The 22,275-nt window shown below is 41.2% G+C and overlaps 1 protein-coding gene across 1 annotated transcript in view; it reads right to left on the bottom strand.

The window, feature by feature from the left end:
- Window positions 1-370: 370 nt before the first annotated feature.
- Window positions 371-22,275, bottom strand: part of cyp20a1 (cytochrome P450, family 20, subfamily A, polypeptide 1) — a 39,297-nt gene continuing 17,392 nt past the window's right edge. Inside the window, exons 7-13 of the mRNA XM_066687820.1 lie at window positions 22,142-22,257; window positions 21,357-21,411; window positions 20,982-21,102; window positions 19,731-19,842; window positions 8,771-8,835; window positions 7,480-7,569; window positions 371-1,559 (exon numbers count right to left, since the gene is read on the bottom strand). Coding sequence (XP_066543917.1) covers window positions 1,409-1,559; window positions 7,480-7,569; window positions 8,771-8,835; window positions 19,731-19,842; window positions 20,982-21,102; window positions 21,357-21,411; window positions 22,142-22,257 — 710 coding nt within the window. The 3' untranslated portion in view covers window positions 371-1,408. The remainder of the gene's footprint in view (window positions 1,560-7,479; window positions 7,570-8,770; window positions 8,836-19,730; window positions 19,843-20,981; window positions 21,103-21,356; window positions 21,412-22,141; window positions 22,258-22,275) is intronic.

Here is a 22,275-nt window from a genome sequence, read left to right as displayed (position 1 = left end):
ATTATGAAAGTACAGCTATGAATAGGTCACAATGACGGGTCTGATGAGGAGATGGTGATGATGATTAGGCAGTGCGTTTTCACGGCAGTACACACTGCTGCCTCACAGCTCCTGCAACCCATCAACTCCAGCATTTGGTGTTGGCCTGTGTGCAGTTTCCATGTTCTGCGTGTCTGCGTGGGTTTTTGATGGGTTCTCTGCTTTGCTTACATATCCCAAGGTCATGCTGCTTAGCTTGATAGGCTATTCTAGATGTGTGTGTGTGTGTGTGTGTGTGTGTGTGTGTGTGCGTGTGTGTGTGTGTGTGCTGCCCTGCGAAGGACTGGCTTCCTACTAGGATTGGGTCAAAAAGTCCACATCAGAGAAGACATGCAAGTAAAACAAGCATTTTTTAATCACTTATAAAAAGACAAAAAAAAAAAATGTCAAATGTAGCTTTGTGTCAAAGCATGCAAGATACATATTTTTGGTCAAACTGGTCCTGGATATGAGCCTGATTGGTCGATACAGATATCATTGCAGACCAATCGCAATGGGGATCTTCTTTTCCCTTTAATTGAAAACCTCATGGTGGCAAGATTCCACTGTATCTGTCAGTCCTGAGTTTACAGCCTTCTGACACCCCCCACCCCCTTCCCCTTGCTGGACATCAGCTCAGATATTTTGTGGAACAGGAGTCTGTGATTAAAGTAAATGGTTTGGTGTTTTCTAGGACTCTTTCAGTGTGCAGTCAACTGCTGGAAGTTTGACAAATATGAACAGTGAACATGTTCAATATAGCAATAAAAATAAGACCAGGACTCAATGGGTTGAAATAGCTGGCCAACTGAGTGGATTAAAGACTTCTCTGAGCTAATCCATTATAAATAGCACACCTTGGATGAAAGGAATTTATGAACTTATTGTAAAGAATAAAGACAAATCATTAAAAACATCAACAAAACCTTAAAACATAATTATTTATGTTGCATTAGTTAAATGACTAGATCTATGAAGTAACTGAAAGGTCCAATGGGAATGAAAACCTGAAGACACCCAGGCCCTTCTGGAGCCAAGTTGCAGACCCTGGTGTCTCAAGATAGATGGCGGTCTCTGTAATTACCATAGATGTTCTTCCATTTTCTTCCACTCGACATTGGACATTTCAATGCATCCAGCAGATTCCACATCTGAAAAAACAAACCAACCAACCAACAGTACAGTCGAATCACAGATCATTGTTGGTTTTAAATTGCACTGCTTACAGTCATTGGTGGCTGTGAAGGGGGTTAAGCTTGGCTAGAGAATCAGTTCATAAAAAGTTTTGGTCTTCTGAGAGAGGTCAGCATGATGAAGGCCATTCTTGCAGTGAGTCTTACAATACAGATCCCCTGAGCGACTCACAGGACCTCGGTGGGACGGGTTGAGTCTACTCCCTCTTGCTAAGCGTGATCCAGGTGTCGTCCCTGGGCGTGGAGACGAGCTCAAAGCGGGACTCCACCACCTGGTTCTGGACTCTGTGGAGCTTGAGCTTCCTGACCAGGGAGCTGAGCAGCATGGTGGCCACAACATAGGCAAATCTGGGCAGGAGAGACAGAAACAAGGACCATGGTCAGAAAGAAGATCTGGCTGTGGTGTAGTTTCATTGCAGTTTCAGTTATTTGTGTAAATTATACACACACACACACACACACACACACACACACACACACACAGTAGATAGGTATATGCCCCCCATCAGGATTATATTACATATCCCATCAAAATACACTATCCAGATAGAATTTCATGTCTGAACCCCCTGAAAACCTCAATCAGTGATCTGACGGTGGTCAGAAGCCCACAGCTCTGAGAGAAGTAATTCGGCAGTAACCTTATTTTTTTGTAAACACGGCCATGTGGGCTGAAGAACGAGAGCTTGATGTCTATAAAGCCAATTGACTCACTTCGGATTTGCTTTCGTTCTCTAGTCACAATCAGGCTGCAAATCCTTTGAAACCTTCAGATTGCTATTGGTACTGGAATAAATCTGTCTGTATATCATGTACCTCTCCTGCCTGAGGGATCTGTGTGTATTTTTTTTACTCATCTTGGGTTGTATTGTGAGCCACGATGATTTACAATCTACATATAAATGTAAATTGTGGCCATAGAATAAGTATTTATTTGAGGAAACTGCACTACTGCCCTCCGTTCAATGCCTTGAGAACAGATGATCTAGATGAGGAGAGGCACAACATGCATAGAATGGAACAAGCACTGATGTTTGAGACTATTCATCATTCCAGCTGCATACAGTGCGTATATGAAGAATTCATCCCCCTTACACTTCTTCACATCTTGTTGTGCTCCAACCTGAAATCTTGATGCATTTAAAATGGGATGTGTGGTGTTCTGCTCTACACAACCTACTCCACACTTTTAAATGTGGGGGAAAAATGGGGGTGTCCACGTGTCAAAAATAGCTCAGGTACACAAATCTGGCCTGTATGGAAGAGTGGCAAGAAGGAAGCCATTTCTCAAAAAGCCCATGTAAATTTCTGTGGTCCGATGAAACAAAAACTGATCAGGTAACAGGTAACACCATCCCTACTGTGAAACATGGTGGTGGCAGCATTATGCTATTAGGATGCTTTGCGGGGAATGGGAACCTTGTCAGGGACTTAGAGGGCAAAATGGATGGAGCTATACACAGGCACATCCTTGAGGAAAACCTGCTTCAGTTTGCAAAAGACCTAAGACTGGGACAGAGACTCACCTTTCAGCAGGACAGTGACCCCACTGTTGTCCACCAATGATTCCCATCCAACTTGACAAAGCTTGAACAATTTTGGCAAGAATGGGCGGATACTGCACAATCCAGATGTGCAAAACTAGTAGAGTTATCCCAAAAATCTCACAGCTGTAATTGCTGCCAAAGGGGGTTCTACCACGTATTGACCCAAGGGGGTGAATTCTTATCTAACCAAGACATTTCAGTTTTCATGAACTGAAAATATGACTTTACAAAGTATCACTTGCTTTCCCTGGTTCCGGCTTTAGCATATCACACTTCGAAAGATTTGCCTTTTCTGGTTATTTTTCCATTTCTTTCCACTGTCCTAGACCTCACTCTAATTCCCTCTACTTGAACAGAATCTCAGCACTCGATCATCTTGAACACATTTGCACATCACTTAACAAGCCTTTGATCCTAGTATTTATACTGCGAGACACAAATACATTTGCTTTAATGCAGGCGTTTGCTTTGTATTGCAGGCTGACCATTTCTTTATTTATTATTTAAAGTGTCCTCATAAATCCAAGCAATGTTTTCAGTAGGCTATGAGCAAATTCACAAAGACGCATCTGTTCTCCTTGGCTTTTTCTTAACTGCTCAGGTTTTTAATTACCATTGCAAAATGTGTTCTCCTCAACACCTGTTGATTTCTCCTCAGAGTTTCAACTGTCTAAAGTGTTTAGACAGTCTAAATCATTTACCAAGGATTGAGTCTTAAAGGACTTCCAGTGTTTGGTTATGCTGAGAACATACAGTACATGCATTAAATAACTAATTTACTCTGCTGATCCTGCAATGTGGAAAAGACGGCTTCACATTCCAAAGCCAGAAAAGATGAGCAATCAGGAGATGATGCAACTCCAACCTTTCTATAATCTACAGCATTTACTGAATCCCATTGCCATGGTTACATACGCATGACGAAGGGGTGTAGAACGGTCTCCCTGCACCCCCGATGAAGCCTGCGGTCTAAGACAAATTGTAATAAATTGGTGAAGTGCAGAAGGCCAGGCCTACAGCCTACATGTCATAAAGTGAGTGTGGAGTTACACAATGAATTTGTTGCCTTGCAGTTTCATTTAACATGCATGCACTGAAAGCTGAATCGGAAGCCCCATTTAGTTGCATTAATTGACCTGAAAAGCAGCATTTTCTGTTCATGGACAGACTTTACTATCATCACCAAACTGTCATTGAAGTGTGAGATAAACTACTCAACCCTGTTGCTGAAGCCATCTTCCTGGGATCTAAGGTCTAAGACAGCACACCAGCATTTTGTCATGTTGCTATTCCTCCAATGAACATGAGATTATCTGGTCTCTACTACAGACTACTGGTGATCTTGCCAAGCTCAAGGGAAAAGACATCTGCAGACCCACAGACAGTTTGAACCAATTATCCTGCAATGTTATACAGAAGGTAGCAGTTTCATTTAGCAGATGAACAGTCAAGGAATGAGAACCCCTCCCATAGTCAAGAATGATTTTCGGTGCCATGGCCAGAATGTAACTTATTCGGTCTTAGTTAACCTAGTAGGAATGCAGCACTAAGATTACAAATCAAAGTTGACCGCATATCTAAAACACAGATCCTAAGTCTCCTAACCATAGGCAGAACATTGTTTGCACGCCCAGCCTTCAACTCATCCCATTTAAACTGTGAAATAAAAATCTATGTTTAGCCTTAGGTTAAATCTGTTTCAAATATGGACAGAAATTATAACCACTCTTTAAATAACAGGGAGGTAAGCATGTTGTTATGCTTAAGATACATTTTTTTTTATCTTATTCTTTTTTATGCTTATTGTTTTGTTAAATTCCACTATTTATTATGTGGGCCACGGTGGACTGCGAAAAAAAAAAAAGTGTCACAACCACATCTTTTAGACTGCACTCATCTCAACATGTAAAATGTCAGCAACAGCAAACTGCTGACTAACAGTGTGACAGAAGTTCTGCAGAGCAGCAATTTGCAGCTTGGCAGAAGGTACTTTAAGTACAGAACCTAAACAGACAACCTCTTAATGATGCAGGGTGCACCTTGTATTGTCCAAATTGGCATAAGAAAGCATTAATCTGAAAAGGCCTCTTGCAGGGACAGCATTTCTGTGATTTTTCCTTTAATTTTAGTCGTTTAAGTCTTGTATTTCTTCAGGCCAATTACAGCCCTTTGATGTTATCCCAATCTTCCCAACATTCGCTTTGCTTAACCTTTTGAAAATGAGGTGTGACATGATATTTTAAAATAGATACATCTTGAAAGACCATTTTACGTCAAACATAAGCCTCTGGATATGCGAGAGATGTTGACTAAATCACTGAAGCAAATCCTAATCTCTGCTCATATATAACTCTGGAACCGGGGAAAGCCCAGCTCTGACTTAAAACAAACATCATGGGAGCAGACATCTAATTAGTTTGTCGTGGAGGAGATGTGCACTTTCAGTCCGACAGTTAAAGTCAAACTGCCGAGTCATGTTAACAGTGATGACAGCTATATTTATTCCAAAACTGGAGGAACTTTTAAAATACAATTAATAGCCTGGCCACGAGAGTGTCAATCTGACTGAATATACACGTTTAAAAGCTACCTGACACAGCGAATTGGACAGCCGAGCTTTGAAGGCAGCAACCTGACAGCCACAGTACGGGACACCAGACACCAAACATTTCAAATCGGTAGCTAACGTGCAGGTTGAGCCAGTGGACTAACAAACAGCAAATATCAATACACGAGATGTCCGTTAAGAACAATTGGCCCACCTTGCCCAGTTGAGTGCTGGCAGTTAAATAAATAATGTATATACAAACTATGTGAAAGGGAACCAGGTCACAGCAGACCAATTCAGTCTGATGAATACTGCATCCAGTGCAGGAAGTCAAAGGTTCCATGCTGAGATCAGGGGAAAAACAAGCAGGTAGATTGTATGTTAATGAAGAATTGATTGAACGCAGAAGCTCTTAGAAACAGGTAGAAAATGTCAGCCTGGGACGCAACTCTCACTGGAATATAACTGTGATCGGGATAATCTCTGCTCTTCCTCATTCATCAGTAACCAAGCTTTCATTCGTACACTTTGTGGAGGAAAGGAAGTCCGTGAAGGTAGTCCCTACTCAAACTGAATTCAATATGAGTAAATACAAATAGTAGTGCTTTTTATGGATATACAAATTGATGGTATATAAATAGGTGCAGGCAATCTATGAGAAGGATCTAGGTACCTTCATGCAGAATACAGTGTGCGATTCCTGATTAACAAACCAGAGAAACATAAACTGTAATGTCAGGGTGGAAGGGTATGTCATATGGTACAATATGAAAGAAATGGAAATGTCTTAGCCTGGATCAAACACAGCTCTGGAGGGAATTAGTGAAGAATTTTTAAGAGCCGAGAGGGATAGTATCAAAACGACTGCTTCACACAACTGTGAGCCAAAGACACAGATGGAAATGAAGTATGAGAAAACTGAGGTACTTCTTTATGCAAATGGAACAACAACTAAAAATATGTTGAAGAAAATTATTGTTTAGGTACCCTTGATCCCCAGATTTACATATTGTATGTAAAGTATATCAATAGTTAACTATACTTCCCCACACCTTCCACTGAGCAGTAAATCCCAGAAAGGCAGCTCCAGAAAGAGGACCTAGGTGGACCCACTTTAAACTTACAGTAAAATCATAATGCGTTTCTTCAGAAAAGGCTCAAAGAAAGAACATTGTGAGTTGTGAACAAGGAAAGGAAAAAACACAGACATCAGGCTGAAGCAATATGCTGTTATATAACCCTTTTTTCAGAATACCAATATTTCCTCTATAATTAGGGCCCTGTGTTTTGCATGACTTGGCTTTTAAAACTGTATTTCAGTCATGCCAAAATGTACGGCCCCATCTATAATACATATGCATGAATAATGACATTTAGTAATTCAACCAAATCTCTTAAGTCCGTTTGCATTATTCAGATTGATTGCACGACCTGAGTAATTAACAAGGGACAATTATGTTCTGGAATATAATATACATTTACACTCTCCATTTATCGTTTCTGTCTGAATTAATTGGGGTTTTGCATGTTCCTGGATGTTTCAGGGCATGTGGGGGTGCAGCTTCGATGTCTAGAAATATTAACAGAAGCAGATTGAACCTGTTGCATTGTGACACAGCCAATCCTCTGATTTCTGGACTCTCGATTAGTGATGTTTAGCAGCATTAGGCACTTAACGAGGATATGCAACCTTAATTGGGTATTCAAAAATGTCCACACAGGGTATGTAGTGTTTCGAGTGATTCTCATTTGCAACCGGCAGGTGGGTCAACAGAGAAACAGACAAAAACAAATAAACACCTAATTAAACATTCACTTTAAATGGATGAGCACCAGCCTGTTAACTTAATTAGTAGATGTCAGAGTGGGCGTCGACTGAATACTGTACCGATATATTCATTCCTGAAAAAGTAAAGGTTGGAAAGGAATGCGCCCAGTAATCATATTTATGCATTTTGTTTCCACAGGGCATCCATAACACCCTGCCACACTCAAGATAGGCACTGCTATTTTAAACAATCTAATGCAGCCCCACCTCTTGAATAAAACCTCTGAAACCTGTCAGTCTGAGGACGTCTTTCAGACTTTATCTGCCACTTCGGCACATTGAACGCAGCCTGTCAGTGCGTTGGAAGCGAGTCTGACGATGCGATTGGCGGCGTTGTGTGGTTACCTCAGCTCAGGGCATTCCTGGCTTCCAGAGAGTCCGAGCAGAGCCAGATTCCTCTTGGCAGCCACTTCGTTAAACCTGTCTGGATCAAACCTGCACAGGAGAGATAAGGAGCCCAGTCTGAATGACAGCAGTGACAGTAAGTGCTACAGCTGCACTTCCCCCTTTTACCTTTTTGTGAACACAGTGGAAAAACTCAAGGTTAGATGAGGTACGCAAACGCCACAAAAGCAACTGTCAAGTCAAGCCGAGCCGTCACTCAGCGACTGGGAACACAGAGCCAGTCCCACAGCACGGCCAGCAAAACACCCGTATTAACTTACAATGACATACAAATGGAATAAGACTGATTGTAACTTGAAGATTAAGGTTTAAGGGATTGCACAATCCATGCAGCTACAACAAGAAACAGTTGACTAGCCGTATTTTTGGTATAATTCTAGGTATGCGAGTCTATGATGTAAGATACTCCAAACTGATAACTATAAACAGAACATTTGACACCACATGCCATTATAATTACAGCTGTCGCTTTATATACCTTCCTCTATTATTACAGCACCCTTACCTCTTGCCAGTTGTCCCTCTTTATACTGTTTTGCAAGTGTATATAGCTCTCTCTCTATCTAACTTTATATAAACAAGAAAAGGCTTAATGTTTAATTAATCAGTACAGCTTGCTTTAATTTACTATCAACACTGAGCTTCTCATGCGGTTCTTCTTGTTCGTCTACTTATGCAGATCTGTTACCTGATGTGTCGGATATATATCCATGTTATCTTGCCATTTCTTGATAAAAACAGGCTTTCGCTGTGTCTATTTATATGAGGAATCTATAAAAAGAGTATTGTGTTTAACCGTGTACTGGTCTCATCTTGACATTGTAGCTCTTTTGTAGTCTTTTGACAACTTCAGCATTTCCCAGGCAAACTGCTTAAAACAGCTCCCAAAACCCAAATAAATAAATAAGCATGGCAGAATTACATTGACAACAGTTTAAAGGCTTTGAGCAAATTAGCAATCCATTTTGTGTCCTGCCATGAGTTCAGATGCAGTATGCCTGGAGAAGGACTGAATTAAACCCTTTTTGAAGAGATGGCACTATTTTCATGATATTGCTTTTGGGTAAATCCGCAATGCTATCTTAAGTAATTGGGTTCCCAAGTCAGTTACACTGACCTCTGGAGGCTAAGGGTTTCAACTGCAAAATGAACCAAAATCAGCAAACCCACCATCACACACAACCACACAAACACACACACGTCCGCTGCTTTAAATGAAAGGGTCACAAACCTGTAAGGCAAGGTCCAGGTGGCACTGTCCTGCAGAACAACTCCCAGGGCATAAATCACAAGAGTCTGAAACACAGGCGGAAATACTGAAATCAGGAGGAGGACGCAACAGAGACAGACAACAGCTGAAAAGACCCTACTTTCACAGCAAACCCCTTATGGATGCTTACCACTGTAAATTTGCCCAGTAATGCAGTTATTTTACTGTGGTGTTACAATGCATGTGTCTGCTTTGCCATTGCTTTCCATGTTTGATTGTACTTGTCTGTGCTTAATTATTAATTCACATTGAGTTCCTACACTTTATTTTGGTTTTACAGGGGTGTATTAACAGTAACTATACAATATACCCCATTCTACAATATGTAGTGAATTCATGTAAACAAATACACCGATCAGCCATAACATTATGACCACCTGCCTAATATGGTGTAGGTCCCCCTTTCTCCACTAAAACAGCCCTGACCCGTCGAGGCATGGACTCCACTGACCTCTGAAGGTGTGCTGTGGTATCTGGCACCAAGACATTTGCAGCAGATCCTTTAAGTCCTGTAAGTTGTGAGGTGGGGCCTCCATGGATCGGACTTGTTTGTCCAGCACATCCCACAGATGCTCGATTGGATTGAGATCTGGGGAATTTGGAGGCCAAGTCAACACCTTGAACTCGTGATTCATCAGACCAGGCCACCTTCCTCCATTGCTCCGTGGTCCAGTTCTGATGCTCACGTGCCCATTGTAGGCGCTTTCGGCAGTGGACAGGGGTCAGCAATGGGCACCCTGACTGGTCTGCGGCTACGCAGCCCCATACGCAACAAACTGCGATGCACTGTGTGTTCTGACAGCTTTCTATCAGAACCAGCATTCACTTTTTCAACAATTTGAGCTACAGTAGCTCGTCTGTTGGATCGGACCACACGGGCCAGCCTTCGCTCCCCACCTGCATCAGTGAGCCTTACCGCCCATGACCCTGTTGCCGGTTCACCACTTTTCCTTCCTTGGACCACTTTTGATAGGTATTGACCACTGCAGACCAGGAACACCCCACAAGAGCTGCAGTTTTGGTGATGCTCTGACCCCGTCATCTAGCCATCACAATTTGGCCCTTGTCAAAGTCGCTCAGATCCTTACGCTGCCCATTTTTCCTGCTTCTAACACATCAACTTTGAGGACAAAATGTTCACTTGCTGCCTAATATATCCCACCCACTGACAGGTGCCATGATAACGAGATTATCAGTGTTATTCACTTCACCTGCCAGTGCTCATAATGTTATGGCTGATTGGTGTATAACCACATCAATGTACAATTAAGTCATTTTATGTTGGCATTGTCTCTTCATGAGTGTTTGAAATTAGGTTTCTGGAGGGTAAACATGCAGAATATGAACATTGTGGTAAATAACAAGGAAAGCAAGTCAAGTTCACAAGATTTTCTACATCATAAACAAGTAAGGACAGAATAATAAGAAAAATAAAACTGTACGTCTGATATCCACTATGGTTTCAAAAGGAAACTGTGATAAAAGCTTTTCATCACACCTTAAAGATACAGAGTTTAACTTATGGTGGCATCCGTTTGCAACAGTCGGTTCGTATAAGATAAAGATTTTATTTTCAGCTTGCTCAGTCTCGTTTCATAAGAAGGACCCTACGGCAATAACTGGTGAACTACAATTCCCGATCACAACAGGTTTCAGTTATCTGGGCCTTAGATCTTCATGCAGAAAATATACGGTCAACCCAGTTGTGTTGAGAGACCAGCAAATACACACAAAACAGCATTATCTTATTGTATATAGATCATTTATATAACAATAAATAAATAAAATGTATATATGAGTCTCATTTAAAAGTGAATAAGGGCATAACATCTATTTTGTGGCTTGGAAAAGGAGACCGTGTCCCACAGGACAGCAGAGCCGAGCCAAGAAGTGCAGCGAATGCAGAGTCCTCTGTGAGCAAATGCAACAGAAGAGCCAAGATCACAGACTTCTGCCTAAGATGCAAATGACAATTTCAATTGATTTTCATTCAAAGGGACTTCTGTAATCCATGTGGTTTCGGCCTAATTATTTCCCCCATCCTGCCAATGGCTTTTATCCTTCTATGTACATATTCTCTCACATAAAAATAAAAAACGACAGTCACAGGCAATTACGTCTTTTTAAATCAGTCTCATCTGATAGCCTTCTGCAATTTTCTGGCTTAAAGCCTTCCTCCCAATTTCTGCTGTATTCTTCGCTGCAGTTTGAAGTTGAATTAAAGTGGACTAAAAAAATGCCTAGACACCTGACCTTGCAGGCAGATATGCGTGTCAGTTTGTGTTTTTGCATGTATAGGGTTAACTACCGTCACCTTCTACACATTATAAATTCAAGCCAGTTTTTCACCATGCCATGCTGAATCACATTTCTCTAATGTAAAATAAATGAGGATAGAAGGAGTTCAGAAGACGGGGCTTTTGCTCACTTTTTGGAGGAGCTGACTCAAGACACTGGATCGCTTTCCCAGTTGACCTATTAAAAGTCTACACTTGTTCTGCTTTTTATGATCAGACATCTCTTGTTCTTTTCAAACACAGAAGGTCATTATGTTCCTTGTATCACCTGTATGCCTTAACTTATCTACAACTGAATTTGACTACATTCCTCTTTTTTCAGCTGGTCAGTGAGTGCAAAAAGAAGCAAATATAGGTCTGTTACAAGTTATAGGTCTGGCTGGGCAGTGGAGAACTTATTGTGAAGAATTTCATTGAATTAAGGTGACTGGTGCCAATGGCAAAACTACCATGGCTTTTAATTTAATTTACTTTTTTGTGTGAGAGAGACATCTTGGGATTCGGGAAAGAGGAAAATGGAGAGTAAAAATGTGTGCATAAACAACTAAAGAGAAGCACTCCAGTTGAAAAGGCTGGTGTTTTATTATAGTCATTTCCATGCCATCTATGAAAACAGACACAGAAGCCATGTTCAGCCTAATGTAACAATCTACTGTTTCGTGATGTTGATTAACTGTGGAGTTGTGGAGGATGATACCATACTTTCCCTGTGAAAATGCTCTGAGAGGCCTTGACCTGAAGATGCACTATACAGAGCAATGGTATAGTGTGATTAACATACTAGTATATAGTACTTTATCAGCCCCAAGGAATGGGGAACATCAGCAATAAAGCAGCTCTCGATGACCATGAACAGTGGCTGTGAAGGGTAACTTATGAGTATCAGAGCGACATAAGAGCTGATAAAGGCGTGACACATTGATTTAAAATGGAGTTGCTGATTAAGAGTGTTTGGACGTGAAAGGCATTGCAGATACTGCGTCAGTGTGCTTGTAGTCAAAACAGTGGACGCTGGGCCTGCTGATGGCAAATGCAAAAAAAATGTAAGACTAAAACTCTGATAGGAAGGAACAACTGGGTAAAGAAAAGAGACAGTCTGGACATTTGGAAAAAATATTTAGAACAGTTATTTAAGCTTTGTTTCCATCACAGACTGAGCCACAGCTGTTGTGTTGAAAAGGAAGTGTTAGGAAAGATGCAAATATCAATCGTGTGGAGGAGATGCACTTTTTGCAAAAAAGTATGTGGGGAAATAAACTCTTAGTGCAAGCTTTTAGAAAAGGTGCTTAGACTGTGGGTGTTGTTTTATGTCTCTGCAGCACAAATATATTTCCATACAGTGAGGGAAAAAAGTATTTGATCCCCTGCTGATTTTGTACGTTTGCCCACTGACAAAGAAATGATCAGTCTATAATTTTAATGGTAGGTGTATTTTAACAGTGAGAGACAGAATAACAGCAAAAAAATCCAGAAAAACGCATTTCAAAAAAGTTATAAATTGATTTGCATGTTAATGAGGGAAATAAGTATTTGATCCCCTATCAATCAGCAAGATTTCTGGCTCCCAGGTGTCTTTTATACAGGTAACGAGCTGAGATTAGGAGCACTCTCTTAAAGGGAGAGCTCCTAATCTCAGCTCGTTACCTGTATAAAAGACACCTGTCCACAGAAGCAATCAATCAATCAGATTCCAAACTCTCCACCATAACCAAGACCAAAGAGCTGTCCAAGGATGTCAGGGACAAGATTGTAGACCTACACAAGGCTGGAATGGGCTACAAGACCATCACCAAGCAGCTTGGTGAGAAGGTGACAACAGTTGGTGCGATTATTCGCAAATAGAAGAAACACAAAATAACTGTCAGTCTCCCTAGGTCTGGGGCTCCATGCAAGATCTCACCTCGTGGAGTTTCAATGATCATGAGAACGGTGAGGAATCAGCCCAGAGCTACACGGGAGGATCTTGTTAATGATCTCAAGGCAGCTGGGACCATAGTCACCAAGAAAACAATTGGTAACACACTACGCCGTGAAGGACTGAAATCCTGCAGCGCATGCAAAGCCCCCCTGCTCAAGTAAGCACATGTACAGGCCCGTCTGAAGTTTGCCAATGAACATCTGAATGATTCAGAGGAGAACTGGGTGAAAGTGTTGTGGTCAGATGAGACAAATCAAAATCAAGCTCTTTGGCATCAACTCAACTCAACTTGGAGGAGGAGGAATGACCATCCCCACCGTCAAACATGGAGGTGGAAACATTATGTTTTGGGGGTGTTTTTCTGCTAAGGGGACAGGACAACTGCACCGCATCAAAGGGACGATAGACGGGGCCATGTACCATCAAATCTTGGGTGAGAACCTCCGTCCCTCAGCCAGGGCATTGAAAATGGGTCGTGGATGGTATTCCAGCATGACAATGACCCAAAACACACAGCCAAGGCAACAAAGGAGTGGCTCAAGAAGAAGCACATTAAGGTCCTGGAGTGGCCTAGCCAGTCTCCAGACCTTAATCCCATAGAAAATCTGTGGAGGGAGCTGAAGGTTCGAGTTGCCAAACGTCAGCCTCGAAACCTTAATGACTTTGAGAGGATCTGCAAAGAGGAGTGGGACAAAATCCCTCCTGAGATGTGTGCAAACCTGGTGGCCAACTACAAGAAATGTGTGACCTCTGTGATTGCCAACAAGGGTTTTGCCACCAAGTACTAAGTCGAAGGGGTCAAATACTTATTTCCCTCATTAACATGCAAATCAATTTATAACTTTTTTGAAATGCGTTTTTCTGGATTTTTTTGTTGTTATTCTATCTCTCATTGTTAAAATACACCTACCATTAAAATTATAGACTGATCATTTCTTTGTCAGTGGGCAAACGTACAAAATCAGCAGGGGATCAGATACTTTTTTCCCCCACTGTATATATGGCAAAACAAAAAACATACTTAAGACAAAACCACAGCTTGCAGTTCTGCCCACCACTCACTCACTCACTCACTAACTCTTTCACCCCATTGCTCTCTGCTTCTGCAGTATAATTAAATTGATTCCTGACAAGTCATTCAGGTATAAATAATCAGGTCTGTTCTAAGAAATACATGAATCTACAATACATTACTGTTTTATTACTTTTCTAAGCATAAATATAAAAACATTTTCACTGCTTACAGTGGGTGACAAAATGGCTTTCCAATGTGTAGAGTAACACAACACACTCATTTGCTTTTTCAATAAAAATCTGCACCCTATATACATATCATTATGATGTTTCAACAATCAACAGAAAAATCCCAATGAAATAGATAAATAAATTCACAAATCAATTAATTATACAATAAAGGTATTAGCATGTGTTATGTATTGGTAACTCCCATTATGTCATAGAGCCCCTACAACAACAGTAGAATGTTCAACGTCAACGTAGAACCTTGCAGGTGCTGAAGTTCCGTTTACTCAAATCTCCATGGAAACATAAGAATCCTCATGTACAATCAGAAAAACATTTGCCATTGACTTCACATATAACTTTGAAGAACAACACATTTTTAACCAGAGAATTACAATTTACAAATGGACAAGAGACATTTTTCGGACCGTGATAGACAGCGACTTCAAGAAAGTCATCAAAGGTCAGAGCCGACCTTCTTCATTAAACCAGGTAAGGAGCTATTACAACGATAAACAAACTAATGAAAACAGTCCAAAATGTAATCTGTCTCCTAAAATACATATGCTAAAGTCTAAATCTAAGAATTAGAATAATTTAAATGGTGGTGTTTACTGTGAAGTGGTGTATCCCTGCTTCCAACATTGTGTCCCGTCCCTCTCTTTTACAGAAACTTCAGACCTCCCCAGAGTGGAGATAGGACCCAGTTTCCCCCATTTTCACCCCTCTGACTCTCCTGTGGACCTGCAGGCCCTCTCCCTTCCCTTCACCTTTCATGACCCCAAAGAGATGTTCATGAAGTATGCCTACACCCCCTCTGTTCCTCACTTCACCCCGCCTCGACGCAGCCCTGCCCAGGCTGGCAGCTGGACCCTGCCTTCTTCATTTCCATACCAGACATTCAAGCAACCTACCAGCCTCCAGGATAGCTGGAACAAGCATGATCAGTGGGAGCCTATAATGATGTGTAGCTCCCCACTTTAGAAGCTGCTCCTGTCATTAGAGGAAGCTGCCCCCTGTGAGGAAAGCCGTCCTGTTCTGCGACAGAAGGCTGAGCCTGCTCTCCAAGAAAACAGTTCTACTGACCAAACATCAAGAGTACCAGTTGAGGCCGACCCAGCCTGTCATGAGCGCCAAACCACACCAGCACTGACTGAAGATTCAGTTTCTGGCAACCAAATGCCAACTGAGGGAATGGAAGATCTCGCCTGGCATCCCCAAATTCAGAGGGCACCAACAAAGCGCCTCACGTCGAAGAAGGATAGAGGAAAGGGCAATGGCTCTTGTTTTCTTGCACCCTGGAAGGCAATGTGAGGTGCTGGAAGGAGAGTAGGAAATCAGCTATGCCTAAGACCCACCATGAACAGGTAGGTGAAAGCAGTTAGAGGCAAGAAACGAGTACATACAGGCCCTTTTGTCTAGACAAGGAAAATGTCAGTGTCTTCGATTTCATTTTCTTAAGTATCCAAACCATTAACAATGATTTTACATTATGGCTCTCAGGGAGCAGGGTTGGGCACACTGCCTAAATGCACTGAACAGCACATCTGTAAAAACAAAAATCTATCTACTGAAGTGCGGTATAGTCTGTAAAAAAAAAAAAAAAAACCTTCCTTAACAGTGTGCAAAGACATTAACTTTGTTCTTTTTGTTGTTGTTGTTGTTGAAGGAAAACAGAGGAGGCACTGAAAATGGGGGACGTCTCAACTGCACACAGACAGAATCAGCCAGTGACTTCTCTGTCCAAGATTAAGGGGCAATCAAGTCCTCTCAAAGCTTCATCTTATACCCTACATTGCGTTTTATGTGTGCACAGTTCCTTGCAATAATAATCATTTAAAAATGATAAAAACCTCTTGCACTGTCTTCATTGTTAGACTAACAAAAACTACTGTATTTCTCATGAATTCATCCCATCTGGCAGCCTGGGTGAAACAAATACTGAGAAATTCCCACAGTACATTTGTTATCGTGTTTGAATTAGGGGTGGGCGATATGAATTGAAATGAATCACGGTATTTTCCACCGTTCGGATGATAAACAAACCCTGTTAAAACAAACACCACCACAAAAAATAATAATTTGCATAAACTCACACAATACTCAGCCCTGCCATTTCCCTCCAGGCCCTATTTCACACATTAATTGTGACTGTATCCCAACTGTCCTTGTGTGTCTTAAATCTGTGAAAACGCTGTAGCTGCTACACAAATACTCTAATTCTAAATGAAAGGCTTCTATGGAGTAGGGCAGCACTATGGAGTAGTGGTTTGGTCTCTGGACTCATAACTGGAAAGTTGTGGGTTCAAATCCCAGGTGGGGCAGCGCTGTTGTACCCCTGAGCAGGTACTTCACTTAGATTGCTCTAGTAAAATGCCCAGCTGTATAAATGGGTACAAATGTAAGTCGCCCTGGATAAGAGTGTCAGCTAAATGACAATAATAATAATAATAGAAAAAGGGAATGCAGTAAATCAGCTCCCAAATGCATGCTAAATATTGATGACTACAGCTACACTCGGGTACTGGCTCACACCTCTGTCTCTAAAGGATGATCTGTGTATTTTGGTTTTGTAAGTGTTGCATTACACCCCGAACACAGGAATGATGATTGCAGTGGAAATATGTGTCCAGTTCTCAACAGCGAAATTACTGGGAAAGCGGTTATGATTAATAGTTGCTTGACACTAATAGGTGGTCATGCTTTTTTGCATGATCTTTAACTGTACATGTGAGATTCAGCCAACTTGAACTCGGGGCCATAAAAAAAAACGCACTACACAAGTGAAGAACAAGGTGGCAGACAGGCAGGCTATTAGTGATAATGTAGTAAATCACTTCTGAAACCTCCTCAATGAACTACTACGCCTGTGATCATTTATGATCTCCCAGGAACATGATGTACGCTTCCCCCACAAACATTAATTAAGTCGAAACAGCCCCCTGGTGCATCATGAAGAGATATGAAGAATGGTTTTGGTTATAGACAGCTGAACCCAAGGCCTCAGAAAACTCAATTCCATCATGTTAACCCATTGAATCCAAAAACCAATAGAGGGCTGCTTCTTCTCTAATGAGTAGATAATGGTTTGGAGGTTTGGAGGTAAAAGGAATTGATAGCCTTCATCATTATTAGGTATGCATCATGTCTCAGAGTTGTAGAATTGGGGTTTGTGGCTTTGGCTGTACGTTTGCTTTCTTGTATGGAAGGAGAAGCACTTATGGAAAGACATGAAGAGGATTTGTTTGTTGCCCTCTCTCATTCATAAAACATAGAAGAATGTATTTTTAATCATCAGGGATAGAGTTATGATCGCTGCGATACAGGTTTTGTTCTTATTTGTGCACCAAAATATGTTTTTATTATTAATGGTTCATGCGGTAGGCTACTCAGGCATTTCAGAATGAATTTAGATCGTCTCCTACTGAAAGTGACTAGCAGAGAGGTCAGAGAAGTATACATTATCTGTTTCTCTGCACATACAGTCTCCACATTCAACCACAGATGGGACTAGTACAATTCTGAATCCCACTTTCTGAGTTACACAATTGTTACATTAAACCGCCTCTAGCATGACTTAAAGGAGAGCCTAAGAAAAGGGAAACCTGTTCGGAGAGGCCAAGACGTTCGAGATAGGACTCACAGTGTAGTCCCTATATGTGTAATCTAAACACATTACACGCATCACTGGAAAGCCTATACTAGCTGTAAACCCAAACCCAATGCATAGAAATGGATGAGGTCATTTGCAAGTACGGTATTGGGTACATGAGAATAAATGCTGTTACCTGTGCAGAGCATAATCAAATAATCCTCTTACAACCGACTCCTTTTTATATGCGATTTTAACAGCGTGAAGTTACAAACACTTTCAAATCACAGCTCCTGCAGGCCCATAAAGCAAGACTCGGGCACATTTAATGCCTACTTGATACGACAGCCATAAAAGCCTGTTGTCTTTGCAGGCTGTAATGGTGTATATCATTAGAAGCGGCAGTTAAACCACCTGGCCGTGGAATGATCTTTCTAATATTAGTGCACATTTTCAAGAAGCTTACAAAAGACAGAAATATATGGTTACTTAATGACTGTATCATTCTGTTCATTTAAAAATTACACTTGTGTTCTTTAGGCTGAGTGTTTAAACACATTTACCAGGCAATCATATTGGTTTGGGGGATATTTGCTCATCAATATGAAAATCGACCTTCTTTTTAGATGAATTGTAATTTTCATTGCTTTATTCATCTGATAGCAATAGAGGATGGCTGACTGCAGCAGCTGCTGTGCTCAATAAATCAAGGGAACTCAGAATAATTTTAGAACATCTCGGCATCTGTCATTTATTAAGCTTTTAATGTATTGATGTCCTACAGAAAACAGCCATTCAGGTCTAGAAGATCAACAACTTGCATTAAACTTAATCAAAACACATCTAAAGTGATGGTATTTGTGCAGATCCTTTTCTTTCATGCAGATAATTAACACCAAACATAGGGGAGAAAGTAGACCCATGCATTTAATAATTTGTGGCCATGCGTTTCTTCTTTTGTCCGGTTTTAAATTAACTATATACATTGCAAATGGGAGTTTTAATTACGATGTGGGACGTGATACCTTATAAGTCTAATTCAACCCATTACCACCCATTCAAACCAATCAAACTCATCAGTTTGTGGACCACTGTAATGCCAATAATCATTAGTAACACCTTTACCAACTTTGGAAAACCAGGCCCTTGGGTGTCAGCTTTTAAAACAGTGGTGTATTTATTGGTACTTGATTGAGATCTTAAACAAAGGGACTGGTTCCTGAACTATAGTCTGTAGGCCCTATATGGGACGGTTTCAATAAACTGCTGATAAAAAAGCTCAATTTTTCTCATCCATATCCAATACCTTCTGCACTCCACACAATACAGAAGGTCCTAACAGTAAACACTTCTGAAAGCATTTTCAAGCGGTTTGATCGATTTCCAGTGAAAATCAATAAAATAAATCTATGGCACTCATTTCATGGCAGTTTTGCTGACTGATCTTAAATTGCTTCAAATATCTTATTATGCATTTGCTTTACTCATTAGGTCCAGGTTTATGATGCTTTCTTGTAAAAGGAAAGAGGGTGGAAAAACACAGAGGTTTAAAGAGCAAATCAATATAACATGCAAATAACTCAAATTCTCTGGGTTGAATGTGTTAGTTGGGAGATTCAGTTCTAATAAAAGATAAGAAAGGTCAGGATTTTTGTAGATTTCTAATAGTTTCCCCATCCTTACATATAAAACAGGTTTACCATACCTCCCTATGCTTTACTACACCTTACTGTGACTTTTCTGCAGTAAATGTGCACTTCAACTCCAGAAAGTTGGGGAAATCAACTGAAACTAATTTAAACCCTTATCCATTCACACACGGCTGTACTGCAGCCACATTCGCAGTGGTACACAGTCGGGATGTGGGGGTACCTCTTTTGGAATGACATGCTGGTCCACTTTCCCTTCCACCTCCTGGAGTCGGGCTGCAATGGGGGTGAGCTTGGCCGTGCGCACCGTCTCGTTCAGCACCTGTCGACAGTACCTACAACACAGCACAAACTCACAATGCAGGCCGCAGAGTGGAGCAGTGGGTCTGTCTCTGGCCATGGGACTGGAGCATCATGGGATCAAACCCCAGGTGTGCCACTGCTGTAATACGTTGAGCAAGGAACTCTGTTGACACTGCTCTGGTTCAAAGCCAGCCCTGTGAAAGGGTTGCTAGGTGTTTAAAATCATGCCCAACGGCCTTAAAAGTTTTGCATGGCTGACCTGACCCGGCATAGTAAGTCTGAATGAGATGCAAAACAGCTGACAGGCCCTTTTCATTTTCAGTTTCCATGTACAAGTTGAGTTCAGGTAGCTTGGTTAACTACCTGGAAGTACAGTTCAATCTTGCAGTCATATGATTACAAGCTTGTTGAACATCATGCAATCACATGCTTTAAACCTCAGAACCGGTATAGTGCCACCTGGTGGTGCATGGGTTTGTCCTCTCCGATTCCCAGGCCCATACACGCTGTAATGGATGTGCAGATGTTCGTTTCCGAGGGGACTGCAATACTTTACATCCAACATTGATATACAGATCTATGATCGCCAACTTCAGAGACAAGTGTAATCCCAGACCCTGCTTTTATCAGCGGCATGCTCAAACAACTGAACCACTCAGCTTGTTCACTCACACACACACACACACACACACTTTCAGCTTCCTTTTAAGCAGCATATGCCGAAAGAATATGGTCTGGAATCATCAGTGTAACAGAAAGATTCTACTGATTAAAGTAGGTATGCTGTAAGACTCCTAATTAACAGCACAGCAAAAATGGTAAACAAGACTAAAGTTTTTACTCAATTCTAACTCTGCTGTCTAGAGCCCTATTTCAAATTAAAACCTCAAAATATACTAACTGGAAGCTGCATCAATAAAGCAGGTGTGCACTGCTCCTAAAAGCCTAATATAAGTGCACTACATTAATTCATTTTAAATTTAGACTCTTGTATACAAGGTACACAATTTTACTCTTGGGCCCAAGGACTTCAGCGTGCCGAAGACTAACACTTCTCCAATGGAAAAGGAAGATGTTTGGGGAACAGGAGACAGTTCCCCAGTCCTCGAGGGGGTAATTTTGGACAGATCGGGGTCGTGACTATGATCTCCCAGTCAATAAGTCAACTCACTTCAGTTGCTCGATCTTGTCCAACGTGACGGGCTGGTCTCCCAGGACTCTTTTGAACTCGTCACAGAGCTTCTCCTGGATTTCTTCTGAGGTAGACAGGAAATACAGGGCCCAACTGCACACTGGGGAAAAAAACATGACACACTGGGAGTTATAGGTGTGTGTTAAAGAGTTAAAGAGGCAGGTCTTATTGTTCAATGACAAGGTACTGATAGAAGGCTTAAAAACCCTGAACAGGCCTCATCTTGACATAAGACTCCTATTGTACATACAGCTAAATAATCCATCTATATTTGTGAGAAACTGAAGTGCGTTCAAACTTTACTGGAGCTTACAAACAAATGTGAATCATTAATGTCTTCTGAAAAACACTCACAATTAGCAGTTATCATTGAGCCGGCCAGAGTGAAAATCATGCTGTCTTCCATTACCTACAAATGTCAAATACAAAAAGGACAAAATGTAAATATTGTATAATTACTGAAATTATTTCTCAAAATCGGCAAGATTCGAGTTTACCACTGTCTAACTCGAACCCTGAGGTCAAGGTATATTAAAGGGCAGTGGTAAACGTACATCAGACCAGCTGCTCAGATGCTCAGGTTATGGGAAATTCAGATCAACAGCTCAAGAGAAAGCCTGGTTGACTTCTTGACACCCAAACTATGCAGAATCAATTGAACAGCCAGACTTCTGCTTATTCCTGCATCTCTTTCATCTCGAACAATCCTTTCACTGCTTTTGGATTCACAGATAAAGGGGATTAGATGACAAAGATCCTAATTGGAAGTGTATTCACTGATTGAAGACACGAATAGTGTGCAGTCTTACATTGGCTGGAGTATTTTTTTCTGTAGCTTCAGGGATGCATAATATCGTTCTGCACATATGGTGAGGCACAATTACAGTGTCTATTATAAGTATTCAGACAGCACCATGTTTTGTATATTGTTCATACAAAGACCAATTATTTGTAATTGGAATCTGCAGACTTGTAAACAATTCTGTGGAAAGGATCTGGAGAATATAGTCAGGGGTTAGTAAGCATTTGTGAAATATAAGAAAATAACACTAACAACTGCACATTTGTACTGTAATACAACAATAAAAAGTAGTGTAGTTCTTGCTGTACACAAAAATGCACTACAAAAGAAAGGCTACCTGTTTCTCACTGAGGTTGTGCTGAAGCAGCGTGTCAATGAAGGCATGCTGACTGAAGCTCTTTCCCTTCCTCTCCTTGGCTGCAGTTTTCAGTATTGTCTCCATCTCTGACAGGGCTACAAGGCACACACAGG

This window comes from Amia ocellicauda, chromosome 16 (assembly GCF_036373705.1).
Source record: "Amia ocellicauda isolate fAmiCal2 chromosome 16, fAmiCal2.hap1, whole genome shotgun sequence".
NCBI classification, from domain to species: domain Eukaryota; kingdom Metazoa; phylum Chordata; class Actinopteri; order Amiiformes; family Amiidae; genus Amia; species Amia ocellicauda.
This window is presented reverse-complemented; position numbering and strand designations above follow the sequence as displayed.